Source organism: Pongo abelii, chromosome 18 (genome assembly GCF_028885655.2).
Source record: "Pongo abelii isolate AG06213 chromosome 18, NHGRI_mPonAbe1-v2.0_pri, whole genome shotgun sequence".
Lineage (NCBI taxonomy): Eukaryota > Metazoa > Chordata > Mammalia > Primates > Hominidae > Pongo > Pongo abelii.
This window is the reverse complement of record NC_072003.2, coordinates 258986-278761: the sequence shown is the minus strand read 5'-3', so window position 1 is coordinate 278761 and position 19776 is coordinate 258986. Positions and strand designations below refer to the sequence as shown.

Below are 19776 nucleotides of genomic sequence, written 5' to 3'. Positions count from 1 at the left end.
TATGCCACTAGTGATGCTGAAAATGCTCCCAAGAAGGCAACAGTCATGATATTACAAGAAAAAGTTGAGTTGCTTGATATATACATTAGATTGAGGTCTGCAGCTGTAATTGCTACCATTTCAGACAGACAATTCATCTTGTAAATGAGCAGTGTAAACATACAGAATTGATCAGTACAGCACAGTACTATAAATGTATTTTATTTTCTCTTCCTTATAATTTTCTCTCTTTTTTTTTTGAGGCAAGTTTCGCTCTTGTTACCCAGGCTGGAGCGCAGTGGCGCGATCTCGGCTCACCGCAACCTCCGCCTCCTGGGTTCAAGCAATTCTCCTGCCTCAGCCTCCTGAGCAGCTGGGATTACAGGCATGTGCCATCACGCCCGGCTAATTTTTGTATTTTTAGTAGAGACGGGGTTTCTCCATGTTGGTCAGGCTGGTCTCGAACTCCCCACCTCAGGTGATCCGCCCACCTCGGCCTCCCAAAGTGCTGGGATTACAGGCGTGGGCCACCGCGCCTGGCTTTTTTTTTTTTTTTTTTTTTTTTTTTTTTTTTTGAGATGGAGTCTCACTCTGTCCCCCAGGCTGGAGTGCAGTCGTGCGATCTCAGCTCACTGCAAGCTCCGCCTCCTGGGTTCACACCATTCTCCTGCCTCAGCCTCCCGAGTAGCTGGGACTACAGGCACCCACCATCACGCCCAGCTAATTTTTTTGTACTTTCAGTAGAGACGGAGTTTCACCGTGTTAGCCAGGATGGTCTCAATCTCCTGACCTCATGGTCCACCCGCCTCGGCCTCCCAAACTGCTGGGATTACAGGAGTGAGCCACCATGCTCGGCCCATGGCTAATTTTTTTTTTTTTTTTTTTTGCATTCCTAGTAGGGATGGGGTTTCACCATGTTGGCCAAGCTGGTCTCGAAATTCTGACCTCAGGTGATCCGTCTGCCTTGGCCTCCCAAAGTGCTGGGATCACAGGCATGAGCCACTTCGCCAGGCCATTTGATACCTTTTATGAGTCTTGTAATTTTCCTCATAGTGAAGATCTTACATATGTTTTATTAGATTTCTACGTAAATATTTCATTCTTGCCGATCCTGGTGTAATTGGTCATTTGTTTTTTGGTTTTTGTTTTTGTGTTTTTTTGAGATGGAGTCTCATTCATTCACCCAGGCTGGAGTGCAGTGGCGTGATCTCAGCTCACTGCAACCTCCACCTCCCGGGTTCAAGCGATTCTCCTGCCTCAGCCTCCCGAGTAGCTGAGACTGTAGGCGTGTGCCACCATACCTGTCTAATTTTTTGTGTTTTTAATAGAGATGCGATTTAACCGTGTTAGCCAGGATGGCCTCAATCTCCCGACCTCATGATCTGCCTGCCTTGGCCTCCCAAAGTGCTGGGATTACAGGTGTGAGCCACCGCGCCCAGCCCTGAGACGGTCTCACTTTCTCACCCAGGCTGGAGTGCAGTGGCGCGACCTTGGCTCACTGAAGGCTTGATCTCCTGGGCTCTTTTGATCCTCCCGCCTCAGCCTTTCAAATAGCTAGGACTGAAGGCGCATGCCACCAAGCCCAGCTAATTTTTTGTATTTTTTGGAGAGACTGGGTTTCGCCATGTTGTCAAGGCTGGTCTTGAAATCCTTGGCTCAAGCGATCTGCCCAGCTCTGCCTCCCAAAGTGCTGGGATTAGAGGCATGAGCCACCATGATACCTGGCCTCTTGTAATACCTTTATCTGGTTTTGGTATTGTGGTAATGTCCCCATAGAAGGAGTTAGGAAATATTCTCTCTGCTTCTATTTCTGAAAGCGATTGTAGAGAATTGGCGTGATTTCCTCCCTAATGCTTTGGTAGAATTCACCGGTAAACCCATCTGGACCTGATGCTTTCTGTTTTGGAAGGTTATTAATATACAGATCCATTCAGATCATCTATTTCTTCTTGTGTGAGTTTTGGCAGATTGTGTCTTTCAACATTGTTATTATTATTTTTTTTACACGGAGTCTCTCTCTGTTGCCCAGGCTGGAGTGCGGTGGTGCGATGGCTCGCTGCAACCTCCAACTCCTGGGTTCAAGTGATTATCCTGCCTCAGCCTCCCGAGCAGCTGAGATTACAGGTGCCTGCCACCACGCCCAGCTAATTTTTGTATTTTTAGTAGAGAAGACGGGGTTTTTCACCATGTTGGTCAGGCTGGTCTCAAACTCCTGACCTCAAGTGATCCACCTGCCTCAGCCTCCCAAAGTGCTGCGATAACAGGCATGAGCCACTGCTCCTGGCTGTCTTTCAAGGGATTGGTGCATTTCATCTACTTTATTGCTTTTGTGGGCATGGAGTTGTTGTTTTTAAGAGTTGTTTATATTATTCCTTTAAAGTGCGTGGATCCGTAATGATGTCCTGTCTTTTCATTTCTGATATTAGTACAGTCATATCTTTCTTAATGACAAGGATTAAATATTCTGAGAAGTGCATTCCATGGTTCATCATTGTGAGAACATTATAGAGTGTGCTTAACAAACCTGGATGGTATAGCCATGTGGGCTGTATGGTAGAGCCCATTGCTCCTAGGCTCCACACCTGTACAGCATGTTACTGTGCTGAATACTATACGCAGTTGCAACACAATGAACCTCTAAATGTTTGTGTATGTAAACATAGAAAAGGTACAGTAAAAATACAGTATAAAAGATAAAAAATAGCACTTGATATAGTTTGGATGTGTGACACGTCCAAATCTCATGTTGAAATGTGACCTCTAGTGTTGGAGATGGGGTCTAGTGGGAGGTGTTTGGGTCAAGGGGGTGGTTCCCTCATCAATGGCTTGGTGCCCTCCCTGGGATAATGACTTCACCTCAGAGCTGATTGTTTAAAGGAGCCTAGGTCCTCCTCTCTGTCTCACTCCTTCTTTTGCTATGTGATATGCTGACTCCCCTTTTGCTGCCTTCTGCCCAGAGTAAAAGCTTATGGAGGGTGGGTGTGGTGGCTCATGCCTGTCATCTCAACACTTTGGAAGGTCGAGGCAGGATTGCTTGAGTCCAGGAGTTTGAGACCAGCCTGGGCAACATAGGGATACCCCATCTTTACAAAGAAGTTAAAAATTTGGCCGGGCACAGTTGCTCATGCCTGTAATCCCAGCACTTTGGGAGGCCAAGTTAGGTGCATCACCTGAGGTCAGGAGTTCGAGACCAGCCTGGCCAACTTGGTGAAACCCCATTTCTACTAAAAATACAAAAATTAGCCAGGTGTGGTGGCGGGCACCTGTAATCCCAGCTACTTGGGAGGCTGAAGTAGGAGAATCGCTTGAACCCGGGAGGCTGAGGTTGCAGCGAACAGAGATCGCACGATTGCACTCCAACCTGGGTAGTGACAGAGCAAGACTCTGTCTCAAAAAAAAAAAAAAAAAAAAAAGCCGGGTGTGGTGGCTCACGCCTGTAATCTCATCACTGTGGGATGCCGAGGCGGGTGGATCACGAGGTCAGGAGATCGAGACCATCCTGGCTAACATGGTGATACCCCGTCCCTACTAAAAATACAAAAAATTGGCCGGGCGTGGCAGCGTGCGCCTGTAGTCCCAGCTCCTCAGGAGGCTGAGGCAGGAGAATGGTGTGGACCCAGGAGGCAGAGCTTGTAGTGAGCTGAGATCGCGCCACTGCACTCCAGCCTGGGTGACAGAGCGAGACTCCGTCTCAAAAAAAAAAAAGAAAAAAAAAAGTTATGTAAATGGAATCACACAGTAGGTAACCTTTTGGGACTGACTTTTTTTACTCAACATAATCAGAGTTTATTTTGAAAGATGTTAGAGGGTGGCATTTAAGGTTTCAAAACTATAGAAGGGGACAGTAATGTTATGAGTATTTGTGTACCACAATATTGTTTTTGCTTAAGGTGTTTTTTTGTTTTTTTTTTTTTAGTTATGTGGCATACTATAATGGAAATTCAAGTTCTTGCTATTTCCTTGTCTACTTTTTTTTTTTTTTTTTTCCCAAGACAGAGTCTCGCTGTGTCGCCCAGGCTGGATTGCTGTGGCGCAGTCTCGGCTCACTGCATCCTCTGACTCCTGAGTTCAAGTAATCAGTTCTCAGACTCAGCCTCCCGAGTAGCTGGGATTACAGGTGCCAGCCACCATGCCCGGCTAATTTTTTTGTATTTTTAATAGAGACGGGGTTTCACCATCTCAGACTCCTGACGTTGTGATTCACCTGCCTTGGCCTCCCAAAGTGCTGGAATTGCAGGCGTGAGCCACTGTGCCGAGCCTATTTTTTTAATATTGGAGGGTCCTGCTGTCAGCCAGAGTCACCCAGGCTGAAGTTCAGTGGTGCAGTCACAGGTCTGCCCCTTCGACCTCCTGGACTCAAGCACTCGAGTCAGTCTCTTGCGTAGGTGGGACTGGAGGCGCCACCACATCAGGCTAATTATTCTTTTATTTTTAGAGACTGAGTCTTGCTGTGTTGCTTAGGGTCATCTCAGTCTCCTGGGCCCAAGTGATCCTCCTGCTTCACTCTCCTCAAGTGCTGAGATTATAGGTGTGAGTCACTGCACCAGGCCTGGAATACAATTTTTTTTTTTTCTTTTTGGAGTTTTCCTCTGTCCTCCAGGTTGGAATGCAGTGGTGTGATCTCAACTCACTGCAGCCTCCACCTCCTGGGCTTTAGCAGTTTGTGCCTCAGCCTCCCCAGTAGCTGGAATTACTGGAATTACAGATGCCTGCAAGCATGCCTAGCTTTTTTTTTTTAGACGGAGTCTCGCTCTGTCGCCCAGTGGCACGATCTTGGCTCACTGCAAGCTCCGCCTCCCGCGTTTACGCCATTCTCCTGCCTCAGCCTCCCGAGTAGCTGGGACTACAGGCGCCTGCCACCACGCCCGGCTAATTTTTTCTGTTTTTTTTTTCAGTAGATACGGGGTTTCACCGTGTTAGCCAGGATGGTCGCGATCTCCTGACCTCGTGATCCGCCCGCCTCAGCCTCCCAAAGTGCTGGGATTACAGGCGTGAGCCACCACGCCCGGCCAATTTTTGTATTTTTAGTAGAGACAGGATTTTGCTATGTTGGCTAGGCTCGTCTTGAACTCCTAGCCTCAAGTGATCCGTCTGCCTTGGCCTCTCGGAGTGCTGGGATTACAGGCATGAGCCACTGAGCCCAGCCTGTTAGTGCCTCTTTTTTTTTTTTTTTAAGACGGAGTCTCGCTCTGTTGCCAGGCTGGAGTGCAGTGGCACGGTTTTGGCTCACTGCAACCTCCGCTTCCCAGATTCAAGTGATTCTCCTGCCTCAGCCTCCTGAGTAGTTGGGACTGCAGGCATGTGCCATCACACCCAGCTGATTTTTGTATTTTTAGTAGAGACAGGATTTCGCAAAATTGGCCAGGATGGTCTTGATCTCTCTCTTTTTTTTTTTTTTTTTTTTTTTTGAGACAGGGTTTTGCTCTTGTTGCCTGCGTGATCTTGGCTCACAGCAACCTCCGCCTCCCGGGTTCAAGCCATTCTCCTGCCTCAGCCTCCACAATAGCTGGGATTACAGGCATGCGCCACCACACCCGGCTAATTTTGTATTTTTAATAGAGACAGAGTTTCTCCATGTTGGTCAGGCTGGTCTTGAACTCCGGACCTCAGGTGATCCCCCCGCCTCGGCCTCCTAAAGTGCTGGGATTACAGGCGTGAGCCACCGCACCCGGCCTGGTCTTGATCTCTTGATCTCATGATCCGCCTGCCCTGGCCTCACAAAGTGCTGGGATCGTGCCCGGCCGCGTTTCTTAAATAAACAGTGAAAATTGAGTTGGTTATAAATATCTGAAGTTTTGTTTGTGTTTTTTAAATATTTGTTTAAAAGTCACCTCTGTCATCTTATCAAATATTTTCATTTTGGAGATTGAATTTGTGGTGGCAGTTCTGTATACCTCACTTTTATTTCTCCATTTTCCTTCTCCAGGAAGAATACAGAAATTCCATGCCTGCATCCAGTTTTCAGCAGCAAAAGCTGCGTGTCTGCGAGGTCTGTTCAGCCTACCTTGGTCTCCATGACAATGACCGTCGCTTGGCAGACCACTTCGGTGGCAAGTTACACTTGGGGTTCATTCAGATACGAGAGAAGCTTGATCAGTTGAGGGTATGTTCATCTGTTCATGGAGAAAGCTGAGGAGTCTTGGGGTGTTTTCACATTTCTTTAATTTTAAAAACCTTACGTTTTGGCCAGGCGCGGTGGCTCATGCCTGTAATCCCAGCACTTTGGGAGGCTGAGGCGGGCGAATCACCTGAGGTCAGGAGTTGGAGACCAGCCTGACCAACATGGTGAAACCCCGTCTCTACCAAAAAATTAGCCAGGTGTGTTGGCGTGAGCCTGTAATCTTAGGTACTCGGGAGGCTGGGGCAGGAGAATTGCTTAAACCCAGGAGGCAGAGGTTGCAGTGAGCCGAGATCATGCCATTGCACTCCAGCCTGGGCGATAGAGTAAGACTCCATCTCAAAAAAAAAAAAAAAAACCTTGTGTTCTGATCTCTAAGAACTTGAGTTTTATAGTGAAATACTCAGATTTCATCACTTGGATTCACACAAGAGACATGATAGCTCAGAGTCCAAAAGAGCCTTGGAGATTTATTTTGGACCCTGTTGTTAAGAGCCTATTCCCAGGGTACACACAGCTCGCCGTGTGTCTCTGAAGTAACTTCTGTTAGGGACGGGAAAGAGTCTCTGGTTGGCCAGGACAGAATGTCACACATCCTGGCTCCTTGCCTGCGAGCCACCTCAGAAGGGCGGGGTGAGGGTGGGGTTTTTCTGGTAGCGTTGTACCATCCCGGCCCAGAGAAAACCTCTGTTCCTTCTTCACGGCTCTAAGACATTTAAGAACTTTTTTTTTTGAGACGGAGTCTCGCTCTGTCGCCCAGGCTGGAGTGTAGTGGCGCGATCTCGGCTCATTGCAAGCTCCGCCTCCCGGGTTCACGCCATTCTCCTGCCTCAGCCTGCAGAGTAGCTGGGACTACAGGTGCCCGCCACCATGCCTGGCTAATTTTTTTGTTGTTGTTGTATTTTTAGTAGAGATGGGGCTTCACCGTGTTAGCCAGGATGGTCTCGATCTCGTGACCTCGTGATCCGCCCACCTCAGCCTCCCAAAGTGCTGGGATTACAGGCGTGAGCCACCGCGCCCAGCTGACATTTAAAAACTTTAAGTATGGAATGCTAAGAAGGAAGGTTGGACATATTTCCACTTCTTTGAATTGTCTGCCTTCACACTTGTGGAGCCCCCCTTACCACATACTAGGACCTCAGGATAGGATGGTGGGAAATTAGCCAGCCTCCCCCGTATACCTGAAATTAGTGGAAGGACAGACATGTCGCTGACTGCAGAATGCTGTAGTGACCACGGCTGAGGGCCTTTTGTGCTGCAGGAAGGAGCTGCTCACTCAGGCAGCATATGGCAGGGCTGTGCAGCTCAGGAGGGTCCCATAGGTGATTGTGTGAACCTGGGACTGTGATGGGAGCTGGTGCAGCAGTGAGGTTATTCTCGGCCACTGGTCTTGAAACATTTTGCTTCCGTGTTCCCGAGAGAATTTTGAAAAGCAATGTACTCTGTCACATTTTTAAGTTGGAATTTTTTTTTATAAGTTTATAGGTATGAAAGACGTAAAAGTGAGGCTGGGTGTGGTGGCTCACGCCTGTAATCCCAGCACTTTGGGAGGCCGAGGCAGGTGGCTCACGAGGTCAGGAGTTCAAGACTAGCCTGACCAACATAGTGAAACCCCGTCTTTACTAAAAATACAAAAATTAGCCAGGCATGGCAGCGGGCGCCTGTAATCCTGGCTACTCGGGAAGCTGAGGCAGGAGAATTGCTTGACCTGGGAGGCAGAGGTAGCAGTGAGCTGAAATTGCGCCACTGCACTCCAGCCTGGGAGCAGAGCAAGACTCCATCTCAAAAAAAAAAAAAAAAAAAAAAAAAAGACTGGGTACGGAGGCTCAGCCTGTAATCCCAGCACTTTGGGAGGCCGAGGCGGGCAGATCACTAGGTCAGGAGATTGAGACCATCCTGGCTAACAAGGTGAAACCCCGTCTCTACTAAAAATACAAGAATTAGCCGAGCGTGGTGGTGGGCACCTGTAGTCCCAGCTACTCGGGAGGCTGAGGCAGGAGAATGGTGTCAACCCGGGAGGCGGAGCTTGCACTGAGCCGAGATTGCGCCACTGCACTCCAGCCTGGGCGACAGAGCGAGACTCTGTCTCAAAAAAAAAAAAAAAAAAAAGATGTAAAAGTATCTATGTGTCCAATAGAATTATAAATCACAATTTAGTATGCATTTACCACTCCATTAAAAATTTGCTTTTGGCCAGGCGCGGTGGCTCACACCTGTAATCCCAGCACTTTGGGAGGCTGAGGAGGGCGGATCAGTTAAGTCAGGAGTTCGAGACCAGCCTGGCCAACATAGCAAAGCCCTGTCTCTACTGAAAACACAAAAATTAGCCAGGTATGGTGGTACACATTTGTATTCCCAGCTACTTGGCAGGCTGAGGCAGGAGAATCGCTTGAACCCGGGAGGCAGAGGTTGCAGTGAGCCGAAATTGAGCCACTGCACTCTAGCCTGGGCAACAGAGTGAGACTTTGTCTTAAAGAAAAAAAAATTGTTAGCCGCTGGAAATGTTACTTTCCCATTTCTCCTTTAAATTATATTTTCATTTCACAGCTCAGAATTTTGTCCTACTGTAGTTTTTTTTTTTGGAGGCAGGGTCTTGCTCTGTCACCCAGGCTGGAGTGCAGTATAACGATCTCAGCTCACTGTAACCTCCACCTCCCAGGTTCAAGAGATTCTCCTGCCTCAGCCCCCCAAGTAGCTGGTACTGTAGGCGTGCACCACCATGCCTGGCTCATTTTTGTGTTTTTAGTAGAGATGGGGTTTTGCCATGTTACCCAGGCTGATCTCGAACTCCTGAGCTCAGGTAATCCACCTGTCTCGGCCTCCCAAAGTGCTGGGATTACAGGCGTGGGCCACAGTGCTTGGCCCTAATGTAGTATTTTTTTTTAATATCTGCAATCTTTTATTTCCTTAATGTGTATCTCTGCATTAGAAATGTGAATATTGTGAAATGTTTTTCCCTTCTACCTTAAGAAGCATTAACTTGGTTAGAAAGCTTGTTTTATCATTGCAGCATAGAGTTGACCAAAACAACACAACTTGTATTATAGACTTTGATAAATAATTATTAAAGTAACAGTGTAAAATGTATTTGGAAGTGCACCTCTTAATGATAAGGAGAGTGGGAGTTCTGTGCCCTAATTAGAGGAGGCTTCCCTCACAGTAGTCCCAGAGGACTTCCTCGGCCTCCCAAAGTGTTGGGATTACACTTGAGCCACTGCACCTGGCTAATCCTTAATTTTTTTAAAAATTGCCATCCTTGAGGCTGGGTGTGGTGGCTCACGCCTGTAATTCCAGTCTTTAGGAGGCCACGGCAGGATAATTGATTGAATCCAGGAGTTTGAAACCAGCGTGGGCAACATAAGGAGACCCTGTCTCTACCAAAAATTTAAAAATTAGCCAAGCATGGTGGTGTGTGCCTGTAGTTCCAGCTACTCAGGAGGCTGAGGTGAGAGGATTGTTTGGACCTTGGAGCTCAAGGCTGCAGTGAACTGTGATCATGCCACTACACTCCAACCTAGACAACAGAGGATTTTTTTTTGTTTTTTTTTTTTTCAGAGACAGGGTCTTCCTCTGCCACCCAGGGTGGAGTGTACTGATGTCATGGTAGCTGATAGCTTATTGTCACTGTAACCTGGAACTCCTGGACTCAAGTGGTCCTGCGTCCTGAGTCTCCTCTGAGTAGCAGAGACTACAGGCATGCACCACCACATCTGGCTAATTTTTTTTTTTTTTAGATAGGAGGTCTTACTGTGTTTCCCAGGCTGGTCTCAAACTCCTGGCCTCACATGATCCTCCCAGTTCAGCCTCCCAGAGTGCTGAAATGGCATGAGCCACCGTACCTGGCTTAAATGCCATCCTTAAATGTAACCTTAAAGGTGTCCATCCATGTGTGCCCTGCTTCAGACACAGGATGAGCATGGGTGAAGGTTTAGAGCTGGAGATGCCAGTCACCCAGCTCTCCATCCTTGCCGTGCCCTTGTGGGGAGCATGCTCTCATCCACACTGGGTGTGGAAGATTATCCTTATGCCATCGTGGCTCTCTGGATGGAGAAGACTAGTGATTCTTTGTCTTACTGGCTCTGACTTGCTCCCACTCGGCTTCACTTGACACAGATGAGGGGCATTAAATGTCTTAGAGTTGATATTGGGAGTAGGGGGTACACAGAATGGTGCCCGGTGCTTTTCCACTCAGCTTGTGTTGATGGTGTTTTCATTGGCGAGGTTTCTCATCCCCTTACATTGCTTTCTTAATCAAGCCTGATGATTCACATCATCCTGTGTTGAAAGCTGGTTGTAGAGGATTTGTGGTCCACCTCCCCTGGCCTGCTGTCCTCCAACTCAGTTTGGTCTAAAGCCAGCGTAGCACCCAGCACCCTGAGGCTGGGCTGCTTTTTGGCTGCAGGGATTCTGCTCCCAGTAGCAAGATGTGTTTGATCAGATACATCTGTTCTTTTTTACCATAAAGTTTGTAGAGTCTCCTAGCTATCTGGGTTGGTTTGAAACAATGTGATCAATTCCCTGTGAGTTAGAAGTATAGCATCACTTAGAATAGACAGTTTGTTACCAAATTGTTAAAATCTAATGATAGGCTGGGTGGTTCAGGCTTGTAACCCCAGCACTTCGGGAGGCCAAGGCAGGATGATTGCTTGAGTTGAGGAGTTCAAGACCAGCCTGGGCAACATAGCAAGATCCCATCTCTATAAAAAATGTTTAAAGATTAGTCCGCCATGGTGGCACACGCCTATAGTCCCAGCTGCTCAGGAGGTGGAGGTAAAGAGGCTTGCTTGAGCCTGGGAGGTCAAGGCTCTGGTGAGCTGTGATTGTGCCACTGTACTCCATCCAGCCTGGGTGGACAGAGCAAGACCCTGTTTCAAAAAAAAAAAAGTGGCCAAGCACGGTGGCTCACGCCTATAATCCCAGCACTGTGGGAGGCTGAGGCGGGTGGATCACGAGGTCAGGAGATCGAGACCATCCTGGCTAACGTGGTGAAACCCCATCTCTACTAAAAATACAAAAATTAGTTGGGTGTGGTGGCGTGTGCCTGTAATCCCAGCTACTTGGGAGGCCGAGGCAGAAGAATCGGTTGAACTGGGGAGGCAGAAGTTGCAGTGAGCCGAGATTGCGCCACTGCACTCCAGCCCGGTGACAGTGAGACACCGTTTCCAAAAAAAAAAAAAAAAAGTGTTCTCATTGCCTAAAAGTGTCTCTTCAATTTTTAAATTACCAATACTGAGCTCATATAAAGGTGATTTGTTAAGTAGCATTCACACTCTGGTTTGTGTAACTTGCTCTTCCCTCATTTTTTGTTTCATTTATTTAGAAAACTGTTGCTGAAAAGCAGGAGAAGAGAAATCAGGATCGCTTGAGGAGGAGAGAGGAGAGGGAACGGGAGGAGCGTCTGAGCAGGAGGTGAGCCTGAGGGCTGGCACTGGATGGGCTGCACTGGCCTCAGGCATTGCCTGCTCTGTCCATTCCACTGTTGCTTGGAATAGTCAGGGCCTGCTCAATAGGCCATTATAAAAGAAAGTAGTAAGGCCAGGCCTGGTGGCTCACGCCTGTAATCCCATCATTTTGGGAGGCTGAGGCGGGCAGATCACTTGAGGTCAGGGGTTCGAGACCAGCCTGGCCAACATGGTGAAACCTTGTCTCTACTAAAAATACAGAAATTAGCTGGGCGTGCTGGCATGCGCCTGTAATCCTAGCTACTTGGAGGTTGAGGTGGGAGAATCACTTGAACCCGGGAGGCAGAGGTTGCAGTGAGCCGAGATCGTGCCACTGCACTCTAGCCTGGGCAACAGAGACTCCATCTCAACCAAAAAAAAAAAAAAGAAGTAAACAGCATATTCAGTCCAACAAAACAAAACGCGGCCCAGCGCAGGACTGTGTGTGCATGGCAGTCAGGTAAGGGATCCAAGCTGTTGGAGGCTGTGTGTGGGCACTGCTGTTTATTTACCGAGTGCTATGGGGCCATTGGACACCTGTTTACAGAGGAGGGGTGGTGCCTGCTCCCCTTTGGCAAGCGTGCTGGGCTGGAGTAGAAGCAGCAGGGCCTTGGGGAGCCAGGTGGGAGAATCCAGATGGAGGAGGTGGCAGGTTAAGCCAGGTAAGGGGCGGAAGGAGTCCGGGAAAGTTCTGGGATAGAACTGATGGGATTTGCTGGTAGTGTGTGAAGTGTGCAGAGGAGGAAATGAAGCTGGTCTCCCGGTTTCTGGCCTGGAGTTGCTTCTTGGTGAGGTTGGAAGGCTGGGTGTGGTATATTGGAGTGGGAGGAGGTGGGAAGTAGAAGATGCCTCTGGCCACACTCAGCTTGAGAGGCCATCTTGAAGTGGGGCTGTTGAGTCTGATTGGAGTTCAAAGAAGAGGTAGGAGCCAGAAGTAACCACATCCTCCTGGACACAGCTCATTGTCCAGGAAGGTTCCCAAACTGCTTTTCCTGAAAGAATTTCTCAGTGCATAACTCAGGGCGAATGTTTATTGTGTTTGTTTTTGAGACAGGGTCTCGCTCTGTCACCAGCCTGGAGTGCAGTGGTGCGATATCGGCTCACTGCAGCCTCCACCCCCTGGTTTCAAGCGAGTCTCCTGCCTCTGCCTCCCAAGTAGCTGGGACTACAGGCCTGTGCCATCACGCCCGGCTAATTTTTGTATTTTTAATAGAGACAGGGTTTCACCATGTTGGCCAGGCTGGTCTCGATCTGTTGACCTCATGATCCACCCGCCTCGGCCTCCCAAAGTGCTGGGATTACAGGTGTGAGCCACCACGCCCGGCCGTTTGTTTTTTTACCAGCAGGAGATTCTGATTATACAGAAACTTAAACAGTATAGAAAAAAATATTAAGCAAAACACGCAATCCATTTTTTGCATGAAGTTGGACATTTTTACATGCACTGTCATGTTTAGGCCATTCGTGTTGTGGGTGTACATGGGGCCACTTGACCTTAATGGCTTATGGGCATAGAATGAGGCCTCACAGCTTGCCTTTTTCAGCCTCTGGTTATGTGGCAGAATGCGCTGATGACTCCCACCTGGCAGGAAGCCTGTGTCTGGAACTTCAGGCTTTGCTTTCACTTTTCTGTGTTTTTGGTGTGCCCCACTCGCTGTCTGCACATTCTGTGCTGGTATCTGTTGTAAAAACTGGAGAATCATTTGTAGGACTTGAGTGCAGCACAGTCAGTGTGCACAGACTTTTCACGGCCCTTGTAATGTTACAGGGCTGCATCTGGTGCTCGGATGTGGGCCCGTCTGTGAGGCTCGGGTGACACTGAGTGCGCCACAGAGTGCCTGCCACAGAGTGGCTGTGGGGATGGGAGCATTGGCACCTCCCATTCAGACTGGGAACATGCAGGCAGCTTGAAAACAGCAGGTCTTTGGGGGAAGTGCCTCACTTCTTAAATTTGGAGTCCTCTCCCAAGAGGGTGAGGAATAGGGGTGCTTTCGGGAAGTCATTCACTTTTTTTTTTTTCTTTTTGAGACAAAGTTTTATTCTTGTTGCCCAGGCTGGAGTGCAATGGCACAATCTCAGCTCACTGCAACCTCTGCCTCCTGGGTTCAAGTGATTCTCCTGCCTCAGTCTCCTGAGTAGCTGGGATTACAGGCGCCCACCACCACGCTTGGCCAGGTTTTGTGTTTTCTGTAGAGACGGGGTTTCACCATGTTGGCCAGACTGGTCTCCAACTCATGACCTCAGGTGATTGCCTGCCTAGGCCTCCCCGAAGTGCTGGGATTACAGGTGTGAGCCATCATGCCCGGCCTTGTTCATCTTTTTTTCCCCCTTTTAGGTCGGGATCAAGAACCAGAGATCGCAGGAGGTAGGTTTCCAGGTCCATTAAAATGTTCTCAAATTTTTTTTTCCGTAAGCATTTTTCTTAATATTTAATGATTGTGCCTTTACAAATGTTATCTGGCAGGTAGGGCTGGCTTGTGAAGGGCACAGGGCAAAGGGTTGCTTGGTGCTGTGGGGGGTTCCCAGTGTTACTGAGAGGGAAGGTTGGGGCCTGCAGGTGACAGGAGTATCCAGGCCAGATGTTTTCAGGAGGCCTCCTTGGAAAGGACCTAGCCATTGGAGATTAACTGATGGAAATATTTTAAACCTAAATTTGTGGGAGTAAAGGGGAAAATGTCAGTAAAGCAGCGAGCAGAATCTGCTGAGGGATGGGGCCCTCGTAGTGTTGGCACCTATAGAGTCTCAGCCTTGGAACCCTCTGATTTTTCAGGTCACGCTCCCGGGATCGGCGTCGGAGGCGGTCAAGATCTACCTCCCGAGAGCGACGGAAGTTGTCCCGGTCCCGGTCCCGAGATAGACATCGGCGCCACCGCAGCCGTTCCCGGAGCCACAGCCGGGGACATCGTCGGGCTTCCCGGGACCGGAGTGCGAAATACAAGTAACTACTCTGACTCCTTCGGTAGCTGCAACCAGGAGTGAGCCCTTCTCTGTGTTCCCAGGGTCTGCTGAGGGCCGTGTCTGGTGGGGATGGGGCTGGGCTCACCCTCAGGAGTAGGGCTGGGGAGTCGTGAACGGGACTTAGGTCTGGGAAGAGGCGAGAGGGCTGTGGAGGAGCTCGCACGGCACCAGGTGATGGGCTGCACATGCACTGTCCCCTGCCTGCGTCCTGGGGCCTGTGCACTGTCATGTCCATGCTCAGAGTGGCTGAGACTTATGTCCTGACCAGGCCCTGTTTACCTCTGTTTTGGTTTTTGTTTTTGATATTTTTTTTTCCATTGAGTTTTTACATAGTGTCATGTTCTGTGCATATAGTGTTGTATTCTCCTTTGCACTGTTTATGTTACAGTGAAGGCTCTCCTTATTAAAAATCTTTGCAAAGGTCACTTTTTAATGGCTATCTAACACTCCATATGTGGTGGGCAAGTCTGGCTGGCCTCTGGGGGGTTTCCGGATATAGGGGATGTAGGGCCTTGCCTGGCCTGGTCTGCGGGTCCATTGTCAGTGCCTGAGCGGCCAGCAGAAGTGGGGCAGCAGCCTCCACTGAGCCTCTGGTTCCCATTTCCCAGGTTCTCCAGAGAGCGGGCATCCAGAGAGGAGTCCTGGGAGAGCGGGCGGAGCGAGCGAGGGCCCCCGGACTGGAGGCTTGAGAGCTCCAACGGGAAGATGGCTTCACGGAGGTCAGAAGAGAAGGAGGCCGGCGAGATCTGAACCCATCTCCCGGGTGCTGTAAATAGTCTGATAAACGTTCACACAGTCTAAAATTACCCTTTATATTTGCTGAATACAACTCATCTTTTGTAGTTTAAAATTTCTATTGTTTTGGAGCTAGCTGTGAGTTTCTAGAATTGTACAGAGTTGCTCCTGTGTTCTGGGGTCATGTTGAGTAGGAATAAATAAATCTGATGACTGCCTCCTGAGGCTGTGGTGGGGTTTCTGCTGTCCTCTGCTTAGAGGCTTTTCACTGTGACCCTGTGCCAGTGCCACCATCACCTCACAGAAACCATGACTTACTCGTGGGCCACGTCTTGTCTTCTGGCATCCAGTAGATGGCAGGGTACTTCCTGTCCCCTGCATCTGACTGACGGGACCCAGGTGTGCATGGCTGTTTGTTTGCTTGGTCCCACACAACCTTCTGAGTGTCTGAGCTGCCCATCTCCCATGGGGAGGAGGGAGGGGTCCCCATTCTGCATTCATTTATTTAGGAAAAGCTGTCTTGTCTGGTCAGCTGCTACCATAGCCTTAACTTGGGACTCAGGTGAGTTACACTGCACGTCCCCTTTTGAAGTTACTAGCACAAAACAAAGACCCATGGGGCTGGGCATGGTGACACATGTCTGTAGTCTCAGCTACTATTCAGAAGGCTGAGGCAGGAGGATCTGTTGAGCCCAGCAGACTGAGGCAAACCTTGATTCCGCCACTGCACTCAAGCCTGGGTGACAAGAAAGCCCTGTCTCAAAAAAAAAAAAAAAAAAAAGATGGTTTGACTCATGTCCCATGTGGGCTGGGCTGATTATGTTTCCCACCTCTCAGTTCTTTTTTTTTTTTTTTTTTTGAGACGGAGTCTCACTCTGTCGCCCAGGATGGAGTGCAGTGGCGTGATCTCAGCTCACTGCAAGCTCTGCCTCCCGGGTTCACGCCATTCTCCTGCCTCAGCCTCCTGAGTAGCTGGGACTACAGGTGCCCGCCACTACGCCTGGCTAATTTTTTGTATTTTTAGTAGAGATGGGGTTTCACCGTGTTAGCCAGGATGGTCTCGATCTCCTGACCTCGGGATCTGCCCGCCTCGGCCTCCCAAAGTGCTGGGATTACAGGCGTGAGCCACCGCGCCTGGCCAACACCTTTCAGTTCTTTCAAACGTACCTGTTGTACATCAGGCAGGTACTTTAAGATCAAAATAAAGAGGGACGCGGTGGCTCACGCTTGTAATCCCAGCACTTTGGGAGGCAGATAACCTGAGGTCAGGAGTTCGAGACCAGCCTGGCCAACATGGTGAAACCCTGTCTCTACCAATGTACAAAAATTAGCTGGGTATGGTGGTGGACACCTGTAATCACAGCTACTTGGGAGGCTGAGACAGGAGAATCGCTTGAACCCGGGAGCCGGAGGTTGCAGTGAGCCGAGATTGCATCCAGCCTGGACCACAGCAAGACTCTGTCTCCAAAAAACCCAAAATGAAGCCCTTCTGAAAAGGATAACTGCTAACTAATGTGTAGATGATGGGAGCTCCTTCCCTTTTTCACTTTGTGGGAGATTTTTTGGAGGGAATTCCTGAGGTTCACATTGTTAACACATAGTCATCCTCATCCACTCTGTTTCTGCAGAGGCACAGATGCCACCCTTGAGCTGGTTGGCTCAGTGGGCGCACACGGGCGCTGTGGTCTGGGTCTTTTTGCCATCGGTATCACAGTGTAGCTGGTGGCCCTGCTCTGGGCTCTCCTGCCACAGGCTGTCCCCTCCAGGAAGACAGATGGGTAGGTGGGCTGCTCTGCCAGCCTGTAACACAGGTCTAGCCCAGCCAACTGTCTCCAAGGAAAGGAGGGTGGAAGGGGCCGCCCTGTACAGGAGTCACTTGGGATTGATGCTGTGCTTTGCAGGCATCACCCATGTCGGTATTTCTCTCGTGTCGCTATTCCTCCCGTGTCGCTCTTTCCCCCCCGTGTCGCTATTCCTTCCGAGTCGCTATTCCCCCCGCATCACTGTTCCTCCCGTGTCGGTATTCCTCCTGTGTCGCTGTTCCTCCCGTGTCGCTATTCCTCCCGTGTCATTATTCCCCCCGTGTCGCTGTTCCTCCCTTGTCGCTGTATCTCCCATGTCGCTGTTCCTCCCCTGTCGGTATTCCTCCCGTGTCGCTGTACCTCCTGTATCGCTGTTCCTCCCGTGTCGCTGTACCTCCCGTGTCACTGTTCCTCCCGTGTCCGTATTCCTCCCGTGTCGGTATTCTTCCCGTGTCAGTATTCCTTACCTGCACCTTTTCCTGCACGTGGGACTCGGGGTACTTTTTCAGCACATGTACTTTCCTCTTTGTCTTCTAGGAGGGAGTGGCTGGGTCTGGGCTCCCTGTTCCCAAGCCCACGTTGTGGTCATGGCTATGGCTGCCTGGGTGATGAGTGTTGGTTTGCAGCCTGCGTTTCCCTGGGCCTTAAGCAGACAGCCTCACCCTCAGAGCCATTACCACTGTGAATCGTTTGGATGTTTTTCCATCTAGGCATAAATTTGTATGTGTAGACAGTAGTTTTTTGCTTTTTTTGGGGGGGGGGGTGGTTCAGGGTGTGGGGTTTACAGAAAAGGTGCTGTGCCCTGGCCTTCAGTACTCACATCCCGTCCCCTGTATCTGCTGATTACAGCTCAAGGACAGGTCCTCCTGGGATGCGGCATCAACGTCCTCGGCCGTCCCTGGTAGCCTCCGAGGCACCATCCGTGCAGGGAGAGGAGCTCCTGCCTCTCTACCGTGCAGGGACGGTGCAGCCGTGCGGGGCACCATCTGGGCAGGGAGAGGAGCTCCTGCCTCTCTATCATTCAGGGACGGTGCAGCCGTGCAGGGCACCGTCTGTGCAGGGAGAGGAGCTCCTGCCTTTTTATCGTGCAGGGACAGTCGGGTGGGCTCTTTGTACACCTGCCAGGTGGTGCTGACCAAACTGAGCTTCCTGCCCCCAGTGCAGTTTTGCTGATACCACCCACAACAGCTCTTCCTTTCTCCCTCCTTCCTCCCTACTCCCAAATAACCCACACCAGGTTCTGCTGTCAGACTCTGCCATAGGAGACCCATGTTTTCACTTTTTTCATCCAATACAGTGAGTCCTTCCTTTCCATGTCAGTACCAGTAAATCTTGCTGAAGATGGCTACTGGGAGATATATGGGTCTGGAAGTGTATCCCTCCCATGTGAAGAAATCTGTAGTGTCAGGTGGAACAGGCCTTTGTCTCCACCCACAGGGACCACCTTGGCCTGCAGCCCAGGCTGGAGGAGAACAGAAGAGAAGGGGGCCTCTCAGAACATTTGGCGATTTTAAAAAAATATTATTTATTTATTTTTATTATTATTATTTTTTGAGACGGAGTCTCCCTCTGTCTCCTAGGCTAGAGTGCGGTGATGCAATCTCGGCTCACTGCAACCTCTGCCTCAGCCTCCCGACTAGCTGGGAATACAGGGGCCCGCCACCATGCCTGGCTAATTTTTGTATTTTTAGTAGAGACAAGGTTTCACCATCTTGGCCAGGCTGGTCTTGGACTCCTGACATCGTGATCCACCCGCCTTGACCTCCCAAAGTGCTGGGATCACAGGCATAAGCCACTGCGCCTGGCCAAAATTATTTATGAGACGATGCTTGCTTTGTCACCCATGCTGGAGTGCAGTGGTGTAGTCATGGCTCACTGCAGCCTTGAACTCCAGGACTCAAGTGTTCCTCCTGCCCCATCCTCCAAGTAGCTGGGACATAGGTGTGCACTACCACACTTGGCTAATTTTTTATGTTTTTGTAGAGACAGGTCTCACTATGTTGCTCAGGATATTCTTGGGAACTTCTGGGCTCAAGCAGTCTTCCCACCTCAGCCTCTCAAAGCACTGGGATTACAGGTGTGACTCACAACAGCTGGCAGTGATTTTTTTTAAAGGTAAATGGCTCTGTTTGGTAGGTGCTGTCGACGCCAAACTAACTGGACAGGGGCTGTGCCTGGTGCCACCTTTGCCTCCTGCACAGGGTCCCCTTGGGCTTGGGGAGAGCATGGGCCTTGACCGAAGCCCTGAGTAGGTTAAGGGTAGTCCTGGGGGCAGAAGAGGAGGATGCGGAGGCCGTTTCCTACCCTAGTATGCAGCCATCATGGGACAGGCAGGTGCTGGAGCAGGCCGAGGACCCCCATCTGGGGTAGCATCCTTTGGGGGATGGGGTGGCAGCCTGGAGCCAGAGCCACGTTGGCCAGGATGGAACTTTTTTTTTTTTTTTTTTTTGAGACGGAGTCTCGCTCTTGTCGCCCAGGCTAGAATGCAATGGCGCAAACTCGGCTCACTCTAAGCTCCGCCTCCCTGGTTCACGCCATTCTCCTGCCTCAGCCTCCTGAGTAGCTGGGACTGCAGGCGCCCGCCATCATGCCTGGCTAATTTTTTTTGTATTTTTTTAGTAGAGACGGGGTTTCACTGTGTTAGCCAGGATAGTCTCAATCTCGTGACCTTACAATCCGCCCGCCTCGGCCTCCGAAAGTGCTGGGATTATAGGCGTGAGCCACCGCGCCCGGCCAGGACGGA

General features: G+C 49.9%; 2 protein-coding genes across 2 annotated transcripts in view; both read left to right on the top strand.

Annotated features, from left to right (window-relative positions):
- The window catches only part of LOC129047187 (putative RNA-binding protein Luc7-like 1), a 40521-nt gene extending 25072 nt beyond the window's left edge, over window positions 1-15449 (top strand). Inside the window, exons 7-11 of the mRNA XM_054533247.1 lie at window positions 5906-6082; window positions 11418-11506; window positions 13874-13903; window positions 14309-14476; window positions 15105-15449. Of these exons, the coding sequence (XP_054389222.1) occupies window positions 5906-6082; window positions 11418-11506; window positions 13874-13903; window positions 14309-14476; window positions 15105-15246 (606 nt within the window). The 3' untranslated portion in view covers window positions 15247-15449. The remainder of the gene's footprint in view (window positions 1-5905; window positions 6083-11417; window positions 11507-13873; window positions 13904-14308; window positions 14477-15104) is intronic.
- The window catches only part of LUC7L (LUC7 like), a 40476-nt gene extending 25027 nt beyond the window's left edge, over window positions 1-15449 (top strand). The window contains 5 exon segments of the mRNA NM_001133049.1: window positions 5906-6082; window positions 11418-11506; window positions 13874-13903; window positions 14309-14476; window positions 15105-15449. The gene's annotated coding sequence lies outside the window, so the exon portion shown is untranslated.
- Window positions 15450-19776: the final 4327 nt, after the last annotated feature.